Genomic DNA, 23,018 nt, shown 5'->3' on the forward strand with positions numbered 1-23,018 from the left:
CTATCAGAGCCAAAATCACTCCAACTGACATCACTAGTGATGTCAGTGGGGCCGGCTTCTGACGGTAGGCGTTCCCTTGGGAACGCCCCCGTCTGGGAGGCACGCCCCCGGCACGTCCACTAAAGGGGGCATGCTGTCAATCAACATCGACAGCACGCCCCCTTTGATCAGACACAACGAGCGAAGGAAAGTCCTTCGCTCGTCGCGTCTGGCGCATGCGCACGACGAAGCTCCCTCCGTCGTGCGCATGCGCAGTGCACACCATTGACCCACTTGCGAGCGGACAGCCGCTTGCGAGTGGGTCTGAATCAGGCCCAATGTTGTTTGAATCTGTGATTGAGAGCTTTCAGCTATAGTGGGCAGATAGTGGTTCATCGTTTGATTGTTCAGCTTGAACGATGTGTAAACGATGTGTAAACGATTTGTAAGCAATCAAGTGAAATTGACCTGCATGTTCAGTCGATGGAGGAGACGATCAAACGACCAGCGGGAGCGCGCATCGTACATCGTTAGAAACAATTACTGCACGATTTGCAAACGATGTTCAAACGATGTTTGAACGATTATCAAACGATTATAAACCGATTTTATCATTATCTTTCAATCGTTCAACTTTATCGTCTAGTGGAAACCCCCCTTAAACCTTCCTGCCTAGTGCCTAGCCCCACTACTTACCATTGGAACTCTGACCCGTGTCGAGATTCCAACGCCGACATCCCACACGTCTGTATATAAATTAGATCCCCTTTACTCATGCAAAGGAGAATGATTTTATTTTCCAGAGTCAGTAATTATCCTCAAAACATGACCTGTTGGGTTGAGGTTGATGACCAGACAGATTCACTGGGAATAATGCTGTCAGAGGCCAATTAACCTACCAGTATGTTTTTTGGAGGGTGGGAGGTAGTCAGATTGCCGGAGGAGACAAACGGAGAGGAATTTCTGCACAAATAGCATAATCCCACAACCGTCCCGATTTCAGCTGGAAAGTCCCGCTCTTTGCCACTGTACCGCCCACCTTAATGAGATACATTTATAAAAAAAAAAATGCTTTCGGTTGAAAAAAACTTAATTTTGCCTCATATTGGTCCAACTTTTTAATTTCTGCAAATCCCTCCCCTGGATGTTTCTGATGTCGCCAATGTTCCAGAACAAAGCTGAGATGCTCCCACCAGAGTCACAGCTCTAGAAGATTAAAAAAGAAAAAACAAAACAGATACCAGTTTGAAAAGTTTATCAGGAGATCGAGTGTCTGAGTGTTTGCCCTAAACCACTGTAAAGGGTTAACAAAGATGGGAAAAGGCTTTTAATTGTGTATTCCTTTCCAGGTGATAATGACTTAGGGGAAGCCCTTTGTTTAGCCCTCACTCACATTGTTAGAGAAACTGTGCTCCCAAGGTAACCAGACCAGCAGGTTTCAGTGTCTTTTTCTTGGCTAATGAAAAAAAAAAGTGTTTGCGAGAAAGCAGGGTCTGAGGAAGAGGACGGAGGGCGAGGAGGAGGAGAAGATTCTTTTTTCTTTCCAAAAAGAGGGGAGCTAGGCCCAAATCTAATGCTGGATATGTTGCAGTAACTTAATCAGATGGCGAGTGATCGCAGGACACAGATAAGGTGTGTGATGTATAACTATGCAGCTATCCATTGCTGTCTTTCTATAATGTATTTTCATGGTAAGCAATGCGTTTTGTTTCAATGTATAGTACAGTATATGTTTGGCTAAATTAAGGTGAGCTGACAGGCTGTGAGGTTCCTGAATTGAATTAATTACAGAAATGGAATCTTGTTAAAAACTAATTGTTCAAGACTAATTGTTTTCCTGAATGTTTTGCACATCTCAAGAGCATATAAGTAATTGCAGTACTCTAATACTATACTATATAGGATGTATACATCCACGCAAGACAGTGATGGCCCTGGGCAGCCCTCTGATCTCTTTACCTGCGGCCCCCAGCTCCTTTCTACCTTGTCAGACTTATACAAGAGTTTGCCTGCTGATACGTTAGTACAGTTGTTCTCAAACTCGGTCCTCAGGACCCCACACAGTTCACGTTTCCAGGTCACCCAGCAGGAGCACAGGTGTATTCATTACTCACTGACACATTTTAAAAGATCCACAGGTGGAGCTAATTATGTCACTTGTGATTCTTTGAGGATTCTTTGGGGTCCTGAGGACCGAGTTTGAGAACCTGTGCGTTAGTACAAGTAGGGGTCTCATTCTTTAAACAAATGTATTGATGTAACTTATTACTGAGATTAAGGGCTTTCCTGAAGATGCCCATGTGGCCCCTGAAGTGCGTCAGTTGCCAACGACTTGGCTGTGTCACCCATGACTTGGAGTAATGGGACTTCATTAGTTCATTTGTTGTATGCAAAGTACATTGAGGTTCTGCAGAGGTGTACAATGAGGGAATTGTGTTACTTGTTCACAGTTGTTCAGTTGCCATAGGAAAAAAAGTATATGTGCGTATAATATCATAATCAGACACCCAACAACACACAATGTATCTCTGTCTACTGTACGCAGGTAGCGAGAGGAGCACAGACCTGTAAATATAATGGAGGAAAGATTGCATTCACTTAGTGCCGGGGTTACCAAACGAGGTCCTCAAGGCTCCCCAACAGTTCAGGTTTTAGAGATGTCCATGGTTGAGCACAGGTGGTTAAATCAAATTGACTGAGGTACTACTTAATATCACTTTTCCACCTAAAGGCCCCCATACATTAGAGATTGATTGCAGCAATCGTGCAATTTGCAATCGATTGTGTATAAAAATCTTTCCCTTTTTCAATCGATTGTGGCAATTTTGCAGTCTGCAATCGATTGAAAAAGGGAAAATTTTTTATACACAATCGATTGCAAATTGCACGATTGCTACAATCAATCTCTGATGTATGGGGGCCTTTAGTCTTTGGTCTGACCCCCAAAACGGGTAAGATCCAGGACAGACCCCTTTTCTACTGCGGTGCCAATCCGGGTTATTCCCGGATGGGCGCCATTCACGCTGCACATGGTTACAGTGGAGCACTTCTCTCTGTGCTTGGAGATGACATAATCTCCAAGTGTCGAGAAACCCAGAAATATCCATGCTGTAAACGGGACCCGGGTCAGACCAGTTTACACTGCAGGGTTGCACGGGTCGTTCCCGGGTTAAACCCTGCCAGTTACCTGGGTTGGATTTCCGGGATCACTTGACCCGGTAATCTAAACCCTTGCCCCTTTTTACACCTAGCAGCGACCCGTGTTAACCCTGCAATAACCCGGGTTTTAGCTGTGGTGCAAAAAGGGTATTAGTCACCTGTGGTCATGCATGGATACACTTAAAACCTGGTCTGTTGGGGTGCCTTGAGGACCGAGATGGGGAACCTCTGTCTTGGTGGTTTATTTTCAATAATTGTCCACGTTTTTGCAGGCAGAATTTAAAACGGCAATACCATTAAGTGTACAACACACCTGGTTGTACACTTGCAGAAATAGTATTGCTGTTTTAAATTCTGCCTGCAAAACGCAGGTAATGGGCAGCTTGGAAAACCCGGCATTCAGTAACTAACCCCCCTGGTGTCATTTTGAAACTTTTTTAAAAAGTACACTCTGTACTTTTTACAAAAAAAAAAAAAGAGGCCCCAAGCACTTCTTGTGACTGACAAAACTGACAACTTAACCCAACAGGTGCCCCTGCCGGATTAACAGGTGATAAAGGAACGGTCTTCAAGCTGATTCATGAAAGCGTTGTGCATTAGTAACCGGAACATCTTGATGCGGTCGTATGATGGGCGAGAATTTCATCTGATCCGTCTTCTGTCACTAAACTGACATATTGTTTAAACTGCGACCTCCTGACGGAGAACGCCGCGGCCTGCGCCCATATGGAATTAACCTGTAGAAAAATCTAAAAGGACCTCACAGCTTGGGAGACAAAAATGATTTTGCGGAGGAGAAACAAGCAGGAGGAGAGTGCCTGCGAAATCAATTTACGGCAGCAGAAAAGGTGGGAACAATATATATGCTATTATGTTTTGTGCAGGCTTCCGTTTGCCATTGAAGGAGCAAGTAAAGCCACTATTTAATAATACTATTTAGCTGTGGTTATGTATTATTTAGCTGAGTAATATACATGTAGTAACTGGAGTGTCTGTTACTCCTCTATAGTGGGTTTTCCTGTCAGGAGGGAGGAGCTTCTAATGGCAAAGCACACAGTCAGAGTATGAGTGACAGCTTTGCTTACTTCTTATGCAGATATGCTCTGTGTTGATTGGTGGATTTAATGCAGAGGGGTGGGGCTAATTGTCACAGAATGAGAATTCTGAACATGTATGAGGTCCCATTAGGACACTGTACCAAAATTATGGTAAACACTTAAGTAGTCTGTAGTGGAGTGGAAACCCAGGGGAACACTGAACACTTAATTTTACCATCATGATTTGTATCTGTAAACTTTGGGTATTAAGAAAAATATTTTTTTTTTGGTGGGGAGAGGGGAGGGGGTGTAATTGCCCTTAATCACCAGGTACACAAGTTTTAGTGCAACATGGTTCAGCCTAGCGGGACTATTCATCATACGGGCCGGATGGCCCCTGGTGATTAAGTATCCAACTCACTGCGAGTTGCAGCAGTGGATACTTAAGTTCAAGGGCAGGTGATCTGAAAAGCAGCGGTCCCTGTGATACCCTTACACTGACACTGAAGTAACAGTGGGCCTGATTCAGAGCTGAACGCTCTGACCAGAGCGCTCGCTCTGAATCAGGGCCCTCCAACCTTTTTTTGGAGCATCCTCATGGACGCTCGCATAGCTGTGGGTTACCACCCACAGCTATAGCGAGCGTCCATGATGATGGTCGCGATGGTCAAGACCATCGCGACCATCGGGCTTGCGACGGAGACCCTGCGGTAGGGTCTCGCTGCCGCAAGCCCTGGAGTGATGTCAGTGATGTCAGTGGGGCCGGCTTGAGACGGCAGGCGTTCCCATGGGAACGCCTCCGTCTGGCAGGCACGCCCCCGGCACGCCCACCAAAGGGTGTGTGCTGTCAATCAACATCAACAGCACGCCCCCTTTGGTGCGAGACCCGGAGCGATGGTGAGCCCGTTGCTCGCCGGGTCTCGCGCATGCACACGACGGAGCTCCCTCAGTCGTGCGCATGCGCAGTGGGGAACATCGACCCGCTTGCGAGCATCCTGCCGCTCGCGAGCGGGTCTGAATGACCCCCAGTGATACTTACCGATGCTGTGCTGCAGGTGCTGAGGTCATGCGTGCGCACAGCTGCAGGGTCACTGTGTGGAGGTGGCAGAGAAATCCTCTTTGCAACCCCTGATATCCTTCCCATAGGAAGGAGCGGGGTTGCAGAAACCAACACCATAAGAAGGTGTCGTTGTTTGCCACAAACAAACTATGAAAACTTTTGGTTATCGGAGATTGCAGAATATAAGGTCCCCTAATAATGAATTCGCCCATTACTTTAAACTGTAATCCGAATGCACCTGAACTTCCGGTATCCGAGCGGCGTTGTACTCTGTTGTATTGGCTGTGCTGTCTCCAGACTCCAGATTCATAACAAGTGGTTGTGCTCTTTATAGTCAGTATATATAGGCAAGCTGTTGTATGCTGCGCTGTACTCTGCTGTATTGGCTGTGCTTTGTCCAGACTCACAAGCTGTGCTCTGTATAGTCAGTGTTTATAAGGGCACGCTGCTGTTGGCTGCGCTGTGCTCTGCGCTGCACTCTGTCCAGACTTACAACAAGTGGCTGTGCTCGGTATAGTCAGTGTGTATAGGGGCAACTGTATGCTGCGCTGTACTCTGCTGTAAATTTACTGTGTTCATCTAAAGTGTTCATCTAAAGCAGCACTACATTGTGTATTGTCACTGTCAGTTGCAAACAATTTAAAAATGTAAAATAAAGTTAAAAAAAATTTTAGTTTGCACAACCAGTGTGAGTTCTACCCCTGTGTGGTATTATTCACGTACATAATAAAATAAAACCACTTTCAATTGCTGCAGTGAGAGTTGAGCTACGAAGTGAAAAATAAAGATATTCTATTGTGTGTACTGTTTGGTGCGATTTACCCTAGTGCGCTTTGTTCATGTGCATATATAAGCCCTGTGTCTCCACACAGTGTGTGCCATGTTTGAAGTTGTACTGCCACATTTTTGTGCCGCCCACTGCTGTTGCTTAGCTTAGTCAGCCTACTAGCTCGGTGCAGCTGGGATGCAGTCACAATACCGGCGGCCGGAATGCCGGCTGTTGGAATCCCGACGTTGGACTAAAGATAAGCGCCGAAATCCCAACAGCTGCCATCCCGAATGAAGGTAAGCAGGTGCTGTTAGGTGTTAGCCATGTGCGGGGTTAGGCTTAGGCTTAGGCACCCTTTCGGGGAGGCATAGGCTACAGCGAGGTTAGGGTTAGGGTGCGGGAAGGGGGAAAGGTAGGGGGGGTTTAGCTCTTTTGTACATTTTTGGAATTAAAATCCAAAACCAAAACCAGTCACGGCAAAACCAAAACCGGCCGACGAATTAAAACCAAAACCAGCAAAAATGGTCCGGCACACATCTCTACTAAACATGTGGAAACTGTTTCACATTCGTACAGGGTCTATTAGTGATCAGGACTGTTGAGTCCGAAATGCATTAGGCTGGTGACGTTTGTTTCACTGGACGACTGCCAAGGAGACGACTGGAAGATATCCGGAAAGGGTGAGACAAGGAGCCGGCACTTGTTTCTAGTCCTAGAGGGATTAGATTAGCCCAGCTGTTATTTCTGAAGCAAGCCCCAAATTTGGGAGGATATATGCCTTTTTTTGTGATTATTTATGTGAGTGCAACTTAATAAAATCTGTTACAATTTTATTTAACAGTATTGCACTATGGGGTAGATGTATTATAGCGGCACTTAACGTGCCGGTATAACGCTTCCCGCTTCGCCTCTTTACCGAGGCGAAGCAGGAAGCACTACCGATGAGATGTATAAACATCTCATCGGCCGGAGAGGGCGAGCGTTAACTCCCCCCTCCGGCGCTACCCGCTAGAGACAGCAGTGCATCAGCCTAGTGCTGATGCGCTGTCTCTCTCTCCCGGCCGGCTCCACTGAGCATGCGCGGGATCTCGCAAGTATCGCGAGATCCCCGCGTGGAGCCCTGGAGCTGGCAGCCGCCGCAGCAGGGACAGCGCTGTCCCTGCTGTGGTGATAGGGCAGCACCAGGTTGTAGCTGTCGATAACGACAGCTACAGCCGGCCGAACGGTCATGCGTTATGACCGTTCATCCATAGCCCTGCCGTCGGCGCTGCTATCTTGTAGACAGCAGCGCCGATAATGACAGGGGCGCCTAGCGCCCCTGTCATTTACCGCCCAGACCCCCGATCATACATCGGGGAGAAGCGGTATCGGCGCACATAACGTGCGCTGATACCGTTTCTGGGCTTTGCACATCTCCCCCTGTGTGTCTTGCGATCTCATGTGCTTATATTTAAGAGCTTCATCAAATAAGTAGAGAATCCTGAGTTGAATCTCCTTTAGAAGCAAGCCCATACCAAGAAAGACCTTCAATGTGGTGGATATATGCCTTCTATTTTTTTTTTATCTTTTGTGAGTGCATTTCTAATAATATTACCAAGATATTTATTAGATAGTATTGCACTATTTTTTTTTGCGGTTCTCTTGTGTTTAATTTTAAGCCAACTTCAAATTGGAAAGAGGAGTTTCAGGAAGAGAGAACTCTGAAGAGTAAGACTCTTTATTATAGAACTAAGAATTGTTAAGGACACACTATAAGCGCCATTGTGAATACATATGAATTGTTGTAGTTATTGGTTAAAGGGCTGTTTAAGGTGAAGGCTCTTAGTTATTCACAGACTGCTGTGGTGATTTTGCGCAACTTACAGTATATAGATCACTTTATTATAATTCTCCATTTACACAGCAAAATCTCATGGGCTGAAGTGCCTCCAACACATTACTGAGTAACTCCTGATGGTTGTCCCTCATTGCAGGCCATTGATTGCCAAGAGAACTCCTCTGTGACCATAAAGATAGATTGCACTTAAACATTGTATATGCTCATGTCTATCACTCTGCAACATGAATATCTATTATTCCGCACAGTGTTGCGTGTAACATGGTGTGTGAGAATAGAGAAATAGAAGCAATCCCAGGGACCCAACACTGCTTCTACTGTTCCGCAAGTTGTACAAGCATTGGGCTGTGGGATGAGAGAGCAGCGCTGCGGTGTGTCTGCAGAAGATAGATAGTGGCAGCTTCTGCGCATGAAGGTAAATACGTGCACTGCTGTTCAGGACATTGCAGTGCCCCCGGAGATCCCCCTCCGAGCCATGAGAAAGGTGATACCTGTGAGATAGAGAATGGTGTATCAATGTTGAAATGAGCTGGAGCCTCAGGACGCCGGCGGGGAGCAGCCGTGCACAGCTGATGCCTCTCTCCTTACTTTTGGATGTGCGTTTCACCTCTACGGCTTTCTCAACATGGGCTCTATTTACTACAATCTGCATATTGAATGCAGATTGTAGTGTGATATTACCGAGTGAATTCGCATTGCGAATTCAGGCAATATCACAGGGATTTACTACAAATCCCTTGCAGGGACAGAGCTTGCGAGAAAGCTCTGTCCCTGCGAATCCCCTTCGGAGCCTTATCACAGTATTTTTGCAAAAAATACAGTGATTAAGTGCCCGCGCATGCGCCGACCGGTCGCCGCTGCTAACCCCCCCTGGCGCTAAGCCCCACCCCCGCGATCACGGACCCCCCGCAACCCCCCCTCCCTTAATTAAACTTACCTGCATGCTCTAGGCCTCTGGTGATGTTCTCCATTCCTCCGGTCAGGTGATCCCCCATACAGCACTGGGGCCCAATCACCTGATGACTGGGCAGTAGTGCACTATGGGAGACCAGCTGACCGGAGGGGAGTCATCACCGGAGGCCCGATCACCGGTCCCTGGATTCAGGTAAGTTAATTTTTTTTTTTAATATTTTTTTTTTTTTCTTTTTTTTTACAGTGATCAGCTTGCGGTCTGTTTAAACCACACAGCTGATTACGGGGACCGACTCCCGGCTCTGCTCTCCCCGTTAGAGTAGGAGGCCGGTAATCGGGGGAGACCCTGGATAACGCCACCTCCAGGTGGCGTTATTATCACAGGGCTTTCCCCAATATTTTTTCACATTTTATTTTTAGTAACTCTGGTCGGATCACATTTCCCATTACAGTTATGGGAAATGCGATCTACTTTACTAAAAATAAGTGATACTTAGAGGCAGAGCCGTAACTAGACATTTTGGTACCCTGTGCCAGAAGAGCATTGGCGCCCCCCTCATTTTTCAAAGGCACATAATGCACCCAAAAAACGGCCATGGCTTCATGGGGAAGGGCCAAGGAAGAGATAGGAGAGGCTAGGAGATGCTGGGGATGAAATAAGAGGAAGCTACAAGCAAGAATGATAATAAACAGAAAATTGACAGGCCCAAACAGCGCTCCCTGACCTGTGGTGCCCTGTGCGATGGCACCGGCCGCACTACCCTAGCTACGGCCCTGCTTAGAGGTTGGAGTAGAATTTTACGAATTCTACTCCAATTGCCCTGTAATAACTATAGGTGATACTAAAATAATGTGAAAAGGGTGTGAAAACACCCTTTTTCACTTTATTTTAGTCAGAATAATGTTAATAAATAGAGCTCCAGGAGAGGTCAGAGAGGGGGAAGGGAGGGATGTGGTAGAGTTGTCACTGTCAAATTTGGGCCCTTCATTTAAACCTGCCCAGATGTTATATCAACAACCTTTTCAGATTTCAGCACTGAGTGGAATCATGGTCTATGAATCTCTGTGAAAGTTTTTATTCCTGGCCTTTTACTACTACCAATAGCAGCACTAGTAAAAAGACGATGTGGCACTTGAGATTGGTCCATACACTTTCTCTTTTCATTTCTTAAGAGCTGAGGCATTTGGGAAAAAACAGACATGACCTAGGACTCAGGGGTGTATCTATAATGGGTGCGGGGAACACGGGCCCCTGGGTCCAGGGGGGCCCCGCACCGCACACCCTGCACCCATTATATTACTTACCTCTCCGGAGTCCCACATCGGCGTGGGGGTCCAGCGCTGTAAAACGACTGAAAAATGGCCACCGCGGCGATTTTCCCGTCGTATGCGCAGTACGGGGAACCCGGTGACGTGTGTGCAGACACTATAGACTCTGGGCTCTAGTGCCCAGAGTCTATAACTGCGGCGCTGGCCGCGCACAGCTCAATGCACTGCCGGCCGCCAGGTGGAGAGGAGGGGGCCCGTGTCGGAGACTGCACACAGGCCCCCTCCTCTCTAGAAATGCCCCTGCTAGGTCTTAAACCAAGTGTTGGAAATGATTTGTGTGCAGGTGTTGATATTGCAGAGTTATGTAGGCACACACCAGTCACCATTGCTGCATGATATAGAGACTGCAGCCTAGAGTTTCAGACTATTTTTCATAGCACCCATAGGACCAAATTTTCTTATTGAAAAATTCAGAGAAATATTAAGCAAACTTTGCTTATGTCATCCGATGACAGAAGCCGGGAGGGAAGGGCCAGAATTTAAGTAGAACAGGGGAGGGGTTGTGAAACTGACCCCTCCTAGAGGCCTCCTCCCCTTCCGGCTGGGCCGTTCAAGGCAACAGGACTGCAGTGCTAAGGCTGGGGGAGGATCTGGCCCATTTACGTCACTCAGGCTCAGCCCCTCCCCAAGCACTTCAGCACAGTTTGGAACTTTGGAGCTGTAAGTCTGTGGCCGGGGGCGGAACTAGGCAATAGCACTATAGATAAGAGGGGAGGAAAGCTGCCCCTTCTCCCCATCCGGCAGGGACCCGAACCTCCAGCCAGTGGCAATGGCATTGGCATTGGCTCTGTACTTAGATACTGTGGGGCCCGTGGGACACTGGCGGCGGGTGCATCGGTGCTGTTGGATGCAGGTGGCTATTGGCTCCCTGAACCACAGCTGGTCCCGGTGCAAAGCACCGGCTGCACAAACGCTAGTTCTGTCACTGCAGCTCACCAGCCGGTAAGTGTATGCTGCTTGCAGGTAGTGGTGCAGGGATGCTGGAACAGCTTTATGTCAGGTGGTAAACCGTGGGGTCTCTCACATGGAGATAAGCAGGAGACATCTGTCTCCCACGCAGGAGCATTTTAAGAAAGGAGAGAGCTTGTCTGCAGACTCCATGCGGGCCCTCTCCTCTCTCAGCAGTGCAGTAGACTCTAGCTTTGTGTCGGTCTACTGTGTATGCACAGGTCTCTGAGAACATGGCAACCACACTATGGGCCTGATTCAGAACCGGACGCTATTGCGCTCGCTTGTTCAGACAAAGGGGCCAGATATTTAAATAGAGCGCTCGCTCTTTGCGGTCTGTTGACGCCTCTATGTCTGAACGAGCGAACGAAACATGCGCTCGCTATTTTTAAAAAAACGCACCCTGGCCGCTCGCATCCTACGTCATCTCCGCTATTTATTAGATTAATCGAGTACATCGAAAGGCGTATGAACTGCTCGCAGTGCTTGTGGTAGCATTTTCCTACCGCAATCATGCGAACAGTTCAGGCTAAAAGACAACCAAGTGACGTGGTCGATGACGCTGTTTTGTTAATTATGCACACCCATAAAACGCCCTTTTTGACCATTTGGCACGCCTGCGTTCGGATCTCCACTCCCCGTTTTCAAGCACCTTCCCCTGTTACCACCCACAAACGCCTCATTCTGTCACTCAAATTAGCAGGCATTCGCTATTTTGCGAGCACACAATTTCCGACCGCAATGACTGGTTCGCGCATGCGTATTATGACCCATACGCATGTGCAGTTGTGCGAACATCGCTCGGAGCGAACGAGCGGCCGCTTACGAGCGGCTCTGAATCAGGCCCTATGTTCCTGGAGACATCTGTAATGCGCATGTGCAAATCCCCATGAAAATGTCTGCAGCATGAATTTCCCAGTGATTTCAGTCTGCAGGACTCCGGAGAGGTAAATATACTAATTTATATGGGTGCAGGGTGTGGGCCCCCCTGGACCCACCTTGCGCATATATATATATATATATATATATATATATATATATATATATATTACACCAGAGCTTCCACCATGTCGTTCTACACTGTACTAAGATGGCTGCAGTTACATGAGCAGAAGCACGTCCGGTTAAAGGACAGACCTCCGTGCAGACTCTGGATCCTAGTGCACAGGATCAAGTATAGTTGACAAAATGTAGTAATCATTTTGCAAGACCTTGCACAGCCTTGAGTCATTGCAAAGGAATCAAAGACATTGATCTACTAGGCATGCTTTGCTGAATCACTTGCTTTCATCATATCCTCCTTTAAACTTCTCCAAAATGCTTTTCAAGTAGTTTAATTAGGGGTATGACCTGAGTCAGGCTGGCAGTGTAAGAACTCACTTAGGGGCTGATTCATCTTCGGTGTTGGGACAGCTGCTCCGAAAATCAGCTCTACCCATGTTCAATACTACAGAGGTAGCAGAGTGTGCATGCATGACCTGATCATGTATGAGCATAGCCGGAAGGGCACGCAGTGCAGTGGCGGCTGAGGGATCTGCTCTGATCTCTTCACAACTCAGACCTCCTTCCCATAGGAAGAAGCAGGACTTCATGAATTAACATCATTCATTTTTAGAGTTTGCTGAATGCTAGGCAGCCCCATTGGGCCCATTATGATGAAATACAGAAAAAAAACATTTGGAAACTACTGTTTCCATATGTGTAATGGGCCCATAATTGATGATGACTTGGCCCCTTAGTTTGTTACACCTTTAAAAAGGTTTTAGTAGCTTGCAGACAACTGAAGGAGTTCTCCAATGTGCTGCAGTTAAGTAACATGTCCCCTTTCTCCCTATATAATGTTTAGATGTGTAGCTTTTGATGGCTCGCTGCTGTTCCTCCAGTGGCTCAAACATATAAAGTGTTGAATTCCACCTAGTTAATACTTTAGGTGATTAATAGGGCAGATAGTTCAATCCTCTAAGCCATTCATGAATGCCGAAAATGCCTCCGGGCCACAGACCTCATTTCCTGCACAGACCTCTCTCTTTTGAGGAAATTCTGAACCACCAAGTTTATTGTATGAGAAAACCACGTAGTGTATTTAAATTTGTCCATTCCAATTGCATGCACACTGTTGGCTCCGTTATCTGATCTGGGAAATCCAGGGGAGAGTTGTAATGGGGTGTGTCATGTCAATATAACATTACAAAGTTTATGCAACAAGTTGACACCGTTATGTCTCTTTGTGATGCCAGCAACACACAAAGCGGCTTTCCTGTGCATAAGCTGGTGTTATGTGCTAGTACTACTCTGCTGACAGGAGGAGGAGGCGGATGATACTACTGGCGCTGCTGCTGAGGGTGATCATACCTACCGGGTTGGGTACGGGATGCAGGCGCTCAGGATGCCAGCAGTCAGAATCCCAACAGGGTTAGATTACCGACACCTGACTAAGTATGCTAACCGTCCCTCCTCGCATCTTTAACATAACATCCCCCATAGTGCCTGACCCTAACCCTCCCTACCCGCAGCCTAACCCTCCCTCTAGTGCCTAACGCTAACTCCAAACCCTCCCCCTCACCCCATTACTTACTGTCGGTATGTCGGCGCTGGCATTGTGAGCACCTGCATCCCGGCTGTCGGGATGTCATCTGCATCCCCACCTACCCACTGGGCTATCGTGGTCATGTAGTCTTTGCTTGACGAGTGCAGCTTGTCCACATAGCCGTAGTTCGGTGAAAAGTGGGTACAATGTTTATTTCAAAGGGAAGTAATGACTTTGGCTGTGACCTTCCCTACATTCAAGCGTTCCCTGAAAACTCACCTCTTCAGACAAGCTTATAAGATTCCAGAACTGCCCACATGACCTTTGTAGCTTCCAAATCTAATTACATCCCTTCTTACAGTCCACACATAACCTCACATATTTTCTCTCTCTTCACTTTCACATCCTCCTAACCCTAGGTCAACATTGCTGTGTGACTGGGTCATACAGCCCAACAAGAGCCTCTGCAATCTGGCTGGACCATTATGTAATTGGTATCACCTATACTTGTGTATCAACAGCTATTTCCATATAGATTGTAAGCTTGCGAGCAGGGCCCTCTTACCCTTATGTCTGTCTGTTACTACCCAGTTTTGTTCTATTAATGTTGTTTCCAGTTGTAAAGCGCAATGGAATATGCTGTGCTATATAAGAAACTGTTAATAAATAATGAATAAAATAAAGCTGTGGGACTGTTGGAGAGGAATGGAATCGAGATGGAATTTGTCAGCTTGGGCACGTGACCTCTACTAATCGGCTGAAACCTGTTGCATTAATTGCAGATAGGCTTAGTCACTTTACGCAGCTAAATCCAGTGCGCTTGGCCGATACAAGCGCGGTAATTAATGGGCGTCCAAAGCAAATGAATTGGTCCAGCTGGCACACATTAATTATCGCTGCCCAAAAAACAAAAAAACAGTTGAATCTGCTCCTCAGAGTGAGAAGGTATTGCTTGGGAAGTTGCTGGAGATGCATGACTGTGTTGGCCACTTTTCACCTGGGATTTCTGGTACCATGTCTAGCAGGACCCCTAATGGCAAAAAGTGACCACGGTCTGATATTATAATTGTAACAAGTAAACCGAAAGTTACACAAAAGAGATGTAGTCAATTTCACCCACGATCGGGATGCCGGCGGTCGAAATCCCCGCACCGGAATCCCGACCCGCGGCCAGAACACCAGCGCCGGAATCTCGACATCAGTTGAGACGCCATCGCCAGAATCCCGACAGCCGGCATCCCGATTTTAAGTTTAATGGACCGGGTTAGCTATTAGCCTCGGGGGGGGGGGGGGGGGTTAGGTTTAGGCACCATGGAGGGTTACGGTTATGCTGCGGACAGGGGGGTTAGGGTTAGGCACTACCGGGGGGGGGGGGGGGGGTTAGGCACTCAAGGAGGGAGGGTTCGGTTTAGGCACTGAGGGGGGTAGATTAGGATACTTACATAGCCCCTGTTGGGATACTGAGCATCGGGATGCCGCTGTCGGTTTTCTGACAGCTGGCATCCCGACTGCCAGTCTCCCATGCCTAAGCCACACAAGAGGAAAAAGAGAGAGGAAAAGGAGGGACTGATACCTGGTAATTTAAAAGAATAACTAAAAAAATTTTTATACAGGTTTGTAAATAACTACATTTCTTTTTTGTTTGTTTGTAGGGGGGTTATTCATATACTGCTTGGTCTAACAACAACAGTAACCTGGTTTTATGCTGCTGCTATAACTTATGTACTACTGGACCTCCACACGTGACAATAGGAATATATCTGGTATAAAAAGAAATGCAATTAAACTATTTTGAGCTGCTAGAAATCCATTTTATTTTTGTGGTGTAAATGAACTGAGAAATCCCAGGGTAGTACCCTGTTTTATGCAGTTTCATACGTAAACTTTGATACTACTAATCCGCACCCAATTTAAGCAAAAATAGTCTCTCTCTTGTGTCTGGTTTGTCTCCATTGTTCCTGTCAATAGCGATGCTTTGCCTACATGCGCAAGCGTCAACAGGCAGATAAGCATCCTCACAGCGCTCTTATATGTGATAAAAAAGGAGCATTGAGAATTATGGGAAATTTACGTGTAACCAGCTTACACTTCGAGACTTGTCCAAAACATGTAAGATCTGAGATTTACGGAAAAATTACATTTTGCTTCGCGACAAGTCCGATTTTGCCGCAACAAAATGTGTCTTGACTCCGTACTACTTGGTACCCCAAAATTCCGTTATGTCCAAACTGCTCACCTCTAATTTATATTTAAATTGTTAAAATAACATATCTGTATTGTAGTGAATTTGTAAGTCCGTGTTATTGGGTAGATTAGAACCACCATTGTTTATCATCTATGAATTCTTAAAACCTTACAAACTTAACCGTTGTTGTTGTTATATGGTGCCATACGGGCAAATAGCAGTAGAACACACAATTATTGAGTCCTTCAGTTCGCCATAAACATTAAGGGGTCTATTTACTAAGCAGTGTTAGGAGACAGAGTGAAAAGTGATAAGGTACCAGCCAATCAGCTCCCAACTGTCCTCTCACAGGCTGTGTTTGAAAAATGACAGTTGGGAGCTGATTGGCTGGCACCTTATCACTTTTCACTCTGTCTCCTAACACTGCTTAGTAAATAGACCCCTAAGACTGCTTCCCAGAGAATTGATTGGCTGCTATTTCAGGAATAATATCTCTGCTCTAAGTTTTAGTTTGTGTAGATGTAGCAAACTATATTTTACTATATGTACAATGCCCTGCTTAGACTGCGAATGTACTATAATAGCTTGGGAAGGTTCTGCGAGAGCGATCTATAAGTGACAGGACATGCTACTTTAATGACATATCACCGAGCATACATGCCTACTCTCCCGGAAGTCGCTGGAGCATCCCGATTTTTCGGGTAACCCCCCGCACTCCAGGAGGAGTAGGCATATATCCCGCATCCTGCCCACTTCCTAGTGAAGTGGGCAGGATGGGAAGATTTTACGGGGAATTTTCGGGTCCGCGAGTAGGGGGCGGGGCTAAAATAATGCAAATTGTGTCATTCAGCCCTGCTCACGGACCCGCAAATCGCCGCCTTTTCCCGGAAGTGGGGCGGAGCCTAATGCCGTATACAGTCTGGCTCCGCCCCCCGAAGTTGTCACTGAATCTCCTCTCTGGGTCTATAAGTATTTCTCTGAGGAATGTATACACAGGACGTGTTACTATAATGGCATATCTCCGAGGAACGTATACATGAATAACAATAGTCTGTCTTCTGCAGAATTCAGGAGCTGCCTCTTCTTTACTGCGCACAAAAGAATCGCACAAGAGCACTAAGGAAACTATTGGCATGTAAGACAACTGACCGGCTGCAAAGAGGTAAGACACTGGAAATGTATTGCTAGGGGTCAGAGGTTACACAAACCAGTAGATACCTCTTCTTAGGGGAGATGTATCAAGCCTTTGAGAGAGGGAAAAAGGGAGAAGTTGACCAACGCAACCAATAAGCTTCTAACTGTCATTTCATAGATTGCCCTAGATAAATGACAGCAGCTGATTGGTTGCTTTGAGAAGCTTCCCCAGCTCATCTCTTTCTAAGGCTTGATACATTCCCCCCCCCCACCTCTTGTGTGAACTACCTACTGTACCTTCCAATATTCCTGAATGGAAAACTTGCCCCAATCCCGTAGTCCAATAAAACGGCTCAGCTTCCTGATGAGTCCACACCCCTTTACCTGTAGGCTCCGGTGTCACATAATATTGGCACAGACCCTCAAAAATTGAGAACATTGATACGAGGTGTGTAGAGGTTTATTAACCACTGAGCTCCAATGATGGATCCACTCCAAGATATTGGGGCTGATTTAGAGCTGGGAGCAGGGTATAAAAGAGGAGCAACTTTGCAAAATGTTGCATATTTAAAATGTGATGGATTTAGAATTGAGAGGGGCGTGTCCAAGTTGACTGTAAGTTGTAGTGTGATAATAAATCTGCCCAGCATTTGTGGACTACATGCAACAGCTGCCAGTATTTACCTTGCATGCAAAAAAAAAAAATCTGTTTGCACCCCTTGTAGTGCTACATGGTTTGTGCAGGGGCAAAATGGCTTCTTTTTTTTCCCTTTGATTTGCTCCCAAATCCAAATCTACATCTGCCCCAATGTGCTTATATGAGGAAATCTAGAAAATGTGCCACACTGAGTCTGAGGCTGGAATTGCAGAAGGCACCAATGAACAAAACATATAAGTAAATCTACCTAACGGATGGTGTGGCTATCTCCTATACTTCAATCCTGTGGTGGTCTATGTCTGTGCTCCCCTAACCTGAAATCGGTTATAGGAGACAAACGGGACCCAGTTCCCGGGAATGCTAAGTCGTTCCCAAGTGTGGTCAGCGCCTCTGCTGGTAACGTGATTGGTGTTTGCAGCTCTAGTTTTTCCTGCATTTTGACCTAATTCTTCTTCCTCCATAGGGGACAAAGGCTCTACGCTGGGTGTAGGTTGGAGTCTGGGCACCACATAGTTAAACTTGTTCACCACAGAGGTTTGTTTGTTGAGCGCTTATTGCCTTTTCTACTGTGCATTGAATGTTTCTGTGTGTATGACTGTTTATCCACTTAACTGATGATTTTTCCAGCAAAACCGGTCAGAAATTGCCAGGTACACAGGAGAGACCGGGGAATCGGAAAGAAATCAGTTCTGCACATGTGTAGAACAAATTTCATCTTCAAAAACACAGTAGGATGGTACGGTCACACCTTGTCAGCTAAAGTACACATGGCTGCTGTCGCATCCCATCTGACCACGTTTAATATACTTTGCATAGTCTCATTCTCTGTATTGCCCCACTTATTTTTCTCTTTTGTTGTGCATTTACATTCATTGCTCTACCCTTTTTGGCATATCATAGTTCCTGACTCTGTGTGGGGACCTCATTGGATTTCGGTACTATGTCTTCCAGGGGTAAAGCTCCCAGAAAGGTGGGTGCTTTTGTGCTGCATGATGGGGCAGACCTCCACTTGGGGGACACCAGCGTGGGAGGCTGGCTTATTTTTTCCAAAACTTGGAAGATGACCACGGAGGGTGCCTGGATAAGAAGGAGTGGTCTCCCAGGGTTATGTGTTGACCTTTCGGGAGCATCCTCCGACCCAGTTTTTTTCCAAAGGTCTACCTTTGGATCATAAGAAAGCAAAAGCTTTGATGTAGTCCATTCGCTCTCTTCTGGCCTCCAGGGTCATTGGTCTGGTTCCCAGCGTCTATGCGAGACACGGGCTCTTACGCCAGTATGTTTCTGGTTTGGAAGCCGAATGGGTCCTTCCGACCGATACTCAACCTGAAGTCTCACAGCAGTTAAATGGACTCGCTTTGCTCCATTATTCTAGCCATGGAGCCAGGGCACTTCATAGACTCCTTAGACATCAAGGATGCCTATTTCCATGATCCTATCTCGGTCACCAGCGATTCCTCAGCTTTGTGGTCCAGGAGGATTATTTCAAATTTCGAGCTTTGCCATTTGGACTTTCCACGGTCCCTTGTGTCTTCACGAAGGTCATGACGGCTCATCTTCGGAGCAGGGGAATCCGAATATTTCCCTCTCTGGACAACCTGCTTCTTCTGGCCCATTCTATGGAGGTTCTCAAGGAGCACGTTTGGGTCATGGTGGATCTTTTCCAGGCTCACGGATCAGTCATCAATTGGAATACATCCTCTCTGAGGCCCTCTCAGTAAATGGTGCATTTGGGGGCCTTGCTGGACTCCAAGGCTCAGCGGGTATTCTTCCCGACAGGTAAATTTCGGGACTTCGTCCAAAATTCATTTATTTCTGTATCATCTCCATCTTTGACATGGTGGAGTATGCCCAGTTTCATTCCCAGCCTCTCCAGTTGGAGATTATAGCCCAGTGGAACAAATCCCATCTACAGTTAAGCTCTCAGATGATTGTTCTCTCAGGACATGCGTCACTCCCTCTTGTGGTGGCTCTAGGGGTCCCATCTGACCAGGGGACGTCCCTTTTGGCTGCAGGACTGGGTCCTCCTTAGCACTAACGCAAGTCTTCAGGGGTGGGGGGTGGTGTGCTGTCAGTGGAATTTTCGGGGTCAGTGGTCTGCTCAGGAGAACCAATTGTCAAACAACATTCACATCCAAGTATAGCCTTCATTTGTACCATCGGTGACTCCTTGGAATTTGTCTTTGGTTCTTAGGGCCCGCCAGTCTTCACCTTTTTGAGCCTTTAGACTAGGGGTGTGCACCGGCCACTTTTCGTGTTTTGGATCTGGATCGATCTTCGTGTTTTGGATCTGGATTGGTTTTGCCAAAACCACCCTTCCGTGTTTTGGATCTGTATTTTTTGAAAAAAAGCATAAAAACAGCTTAAATCACAGAATTTGTGGGTTTTTCTGCTCCTATGCAATTATTAATCTCAATAACCTTCATTTCCAGTCTATTCTGAACACCTCACAATATTGTTTTTATGGCCAAAAGATTGCACCGAGGTAGCTGGATGACTATATGCTAAGTGACACGAGTGGGCGGCACAAACACGTGGCCCATCTAGGATTGACACTGCAGTGGCAGACAGGATGGCAGTTTGAAAAACTAGGCCCCAAACAGTATATACTGCAAAGAAAAAAAAGAGGTGCAAGATGGAATTGTCCTTGGGCCCTCCCACGCACCCTTATGTTGTATAAACAGGACATGCACACTTTAACAAAGCAATCATTTCAGCGCCAGGGTCTGCCACATGACTGTGGCTGAAATGATTGGTTCGTTTGGGCCCCCACAAAACAAGCTGGCAATTAATGTGTCCCTGCACAAACTGGCTCTACGGAGGCAAGATGTCGTCCTCATCCTCCTCATCCACCGATTCCTTGGATAAAACAGGAAAAAGGGATTTAGGTGTCCCTGGACTGCTTACGGTCTTAGCCAAAGTTTCTGAACTTGACAGTAACTTTTTATGAACGCGCTGCAGGTGCCGTATAAGGGAGGATGTTCCTAGGTGGTTAACGTCCCTACCCCTACTAATTTCACCTTTACATATGGTACATATGGCAAGACAGTTGTCCGGATTTGGATAGAAATATTGCCAGACCAAAGAGGTGGAATGTTTGGGCTTCTGCCCAGGCATGACCATCACGGCTTTTTCATCCCACAGACAACAACTGTCTCTCCCGGAGCCTGATTTAAACAAACCACATCACCATCAGAATCCTCCTCGCCAACTTCCTCCTCAGTGCCAGCTACACCAGTATCCTCATCCTGTTGTACTTCAACAGTGACATCTTCAATTTGCATATCAGCAAGTGGACTGTGGGTGCTCCTTTCAGCACTTGCAGGGGGCATGCAAATGGTGGAAAGAGCCACCTCTTCCCGTCCAGTGCTGGGAAGGTGAGGCATCGCAACCACCACCACACTTGGACTCTCCTTGGGGATTTGTGATATCTTCTTAGAACGCACAGTTCTTTGCTGTGCTTTTGCCAGCTTAACTCGTTTGATTTTTTTAGCGGGAGGAGGGCTTCCATCGTCATGTGAAGCTGAACCACTAGTCATGAACATAGGGAAAGACCTTAGCCGTTCCTTGCCACTCCGTGTCGTAAATGGCATATTGGCAAGTTTACGTTTCTCTTCAGATGATTTAAATGTTTTTTTTAAGGTCATTTTCCTGAACTTTGTCATTTGGGATTGTATGTGCCCTCTACTATGACATTGGGCATCGGCCTTGGCAGACGACGTTGATGGCATGTTATCGTCTATGTCATGACTAGTGGCAGCAGCTTCAGCACTAGGAGGAAGTGGTTCTTGATCTTTCCCTATTTTATTTTTATCGGAGAAAGTTTGGTCCTCCATTTATGTTATATTGATATATACGTGTGGCTAAGGCGCACACAAACACAGAAAATAATTTTTTATTTTTGTTGGAGACTAGTGCACTTTGTGGGTTACACCACCCTTTAAGAAATGAGCCAGCCGGCCCTTTACTTATGGGACACAGGCGCACACTTGGCGCTGCTCCTTTGTTTATTTTGTTTGGAGTGCACTTTGGGGGTTACAGCACCCTTTAGCGGTCAATCCAGCCGGCCCTTTATTTATGGGACACAGGCGCACGCTTGGCACTACTTTGTTGATGCACGTGCGGCTACTGCGCACACAATTCACAAACACAGAAAAAATATTATTTTTTTTTGCACTTGGGGGGAGCACCCCTGATGGACAGTGCACCCCCTGGACAACACTACAGCACCCCTTTAGGACTGGGACACTGCACAGGACTTTGGAGTGGACACAGCCCCTATGGACAACTGACTGCACAACACAGTCCAGCCAGCCCCTAGGGACTTTGAAGTAGTGGACACAGCCCCTATGGACCACTGACTGCACAACACAGTCCAGCCAGCCCCTATGGACTTTAAAGGAGTGGACACAGCCCCTATGGACAACAGCAGCACAGCACAACACTACACTGCACTACACTACACTACACAGCCCAGCCAGCCCTAACTCCCACCCTCCCTCTACACTGTACACAGCCGAGTGAGAAAATGGCGCCGACGCGGGTACCTTTTATATAGGATCCAAAACCGGCGAGACCCGGAAGGCGGGATGATGACGTTTTGCCTCGATTTCAGATCCGAGTCAGGCAGGAAAAGTCGAGCCTGACTCGGATTGGCCTCAGATCGGGGTGCTCGGGGGGGTTCGGATTTCAGAAATCCGAACCCGCTCACCCCTACTTTAGACACGGTGGACATTCGTTGGCTTACCTGGAAGACTCTTGTTTCTTGCCATAGCTTCTGTCTGGAGGGTGTCGGACTTGAGCGCATTGTCATGTCACTCTCCATTTCTAATCTTTCACCAGGACAGAGCTGTCCTTCGAACGCTACTAGGCTACCTTTCTAAAGTTCTAACTATACAAAAAGGAACGGGTAACCAGAGCAGGGCACTTTAGAACACAAAAAAAAGAATATGCATATAGACAATAGTAGGTGTACATTCCTTATACTTCTAATTCTTCGTTTATACTTCTCAAACACAGTTCTGTTATTTCAGTGATGTCGGCTTTCATCCTCGCACAGCATATAACATATGGAAAAAAAAATTTCAATGTGTAAGTGGAATGCAATGCTCCTTTATGTAAAGGGTGGACAAGGTGTTTTCAGCATTTCACACCCCACGTGCAAAGATCCGCGTACCCCACACACAGGAGAGACTGGTTATAAAGTCCTCAAAAGGTATCTTTTTGACATGCCACTCCACCCAATGTGTTGTTTAAAGGGTCAGAAAGAATGTCCTGTCCAACTCGCAAAATGGCGTGTGTATTCTTGTACAGCAAGGTTTCTTTAGGTCTACATACCTTCCTAAAGTTATTTCCAGGTTCCACATCAATCAAGAGATTGTGGTTTCTTCTTTCCAGGTTCCAGATTCTTCACCAGAGGAGGCCTCCTTGTATGTTATGCGGGCTCTCCGGATTTATGTGGACAGGACAAAGGACTTGTGTAGGACA

General features: G+C 46.7%; 1 protein-coding gene across 1 annotated transcript in view; it reads left to right on the forward strand.

The window, feature by feature from the left end:
- The first annotated feature begins 966 nt into the window (after nucleotides 1-966).
- Nucleotides 967-23,018, forward strand: part of LOC148477858 (transient receptor potential cation channel subfamily V member 6-like) — an 86,055-nt gene continuing 64,003 nt past the window's right edge. The window contains exons 1-3 of the mRNA XM_088456097.1: nucleotides 967-1,611; nucleotides 3,668-3,986; nucleotides 16,807-16,904. Of these exons, the coding sequence (XP_088312223.1) occupies nucleotides 3,919-3,986; nucleotides 16,807-16,904 (166 nt within the window). The 5' untranslated portion in view covers nucleotides 967-1,611; nucleotides 3,668-3,918. The remainder of the gene's footprint in view (nucleotides 1,612-3,667; nucleotides 3,987-16,806; nucleotides 16,905-23,018) is intronic.

The sequence above is a fragment of the Taudactylus pleione genome, unplaced genomic scaffold (genome assembly GCF_031769625.1).
Source record: "Taudactylus pleione unplaced genomic scaffold, aTauple2 ptg000685l, whole genome shotgun sequence".
NCBI classification, from domain to species: Eukaryota; Metazoa; Chordata; class Amphibia; order Anura; family Myobatrachidae; genus Taudactylus; species Taudactylus pleione.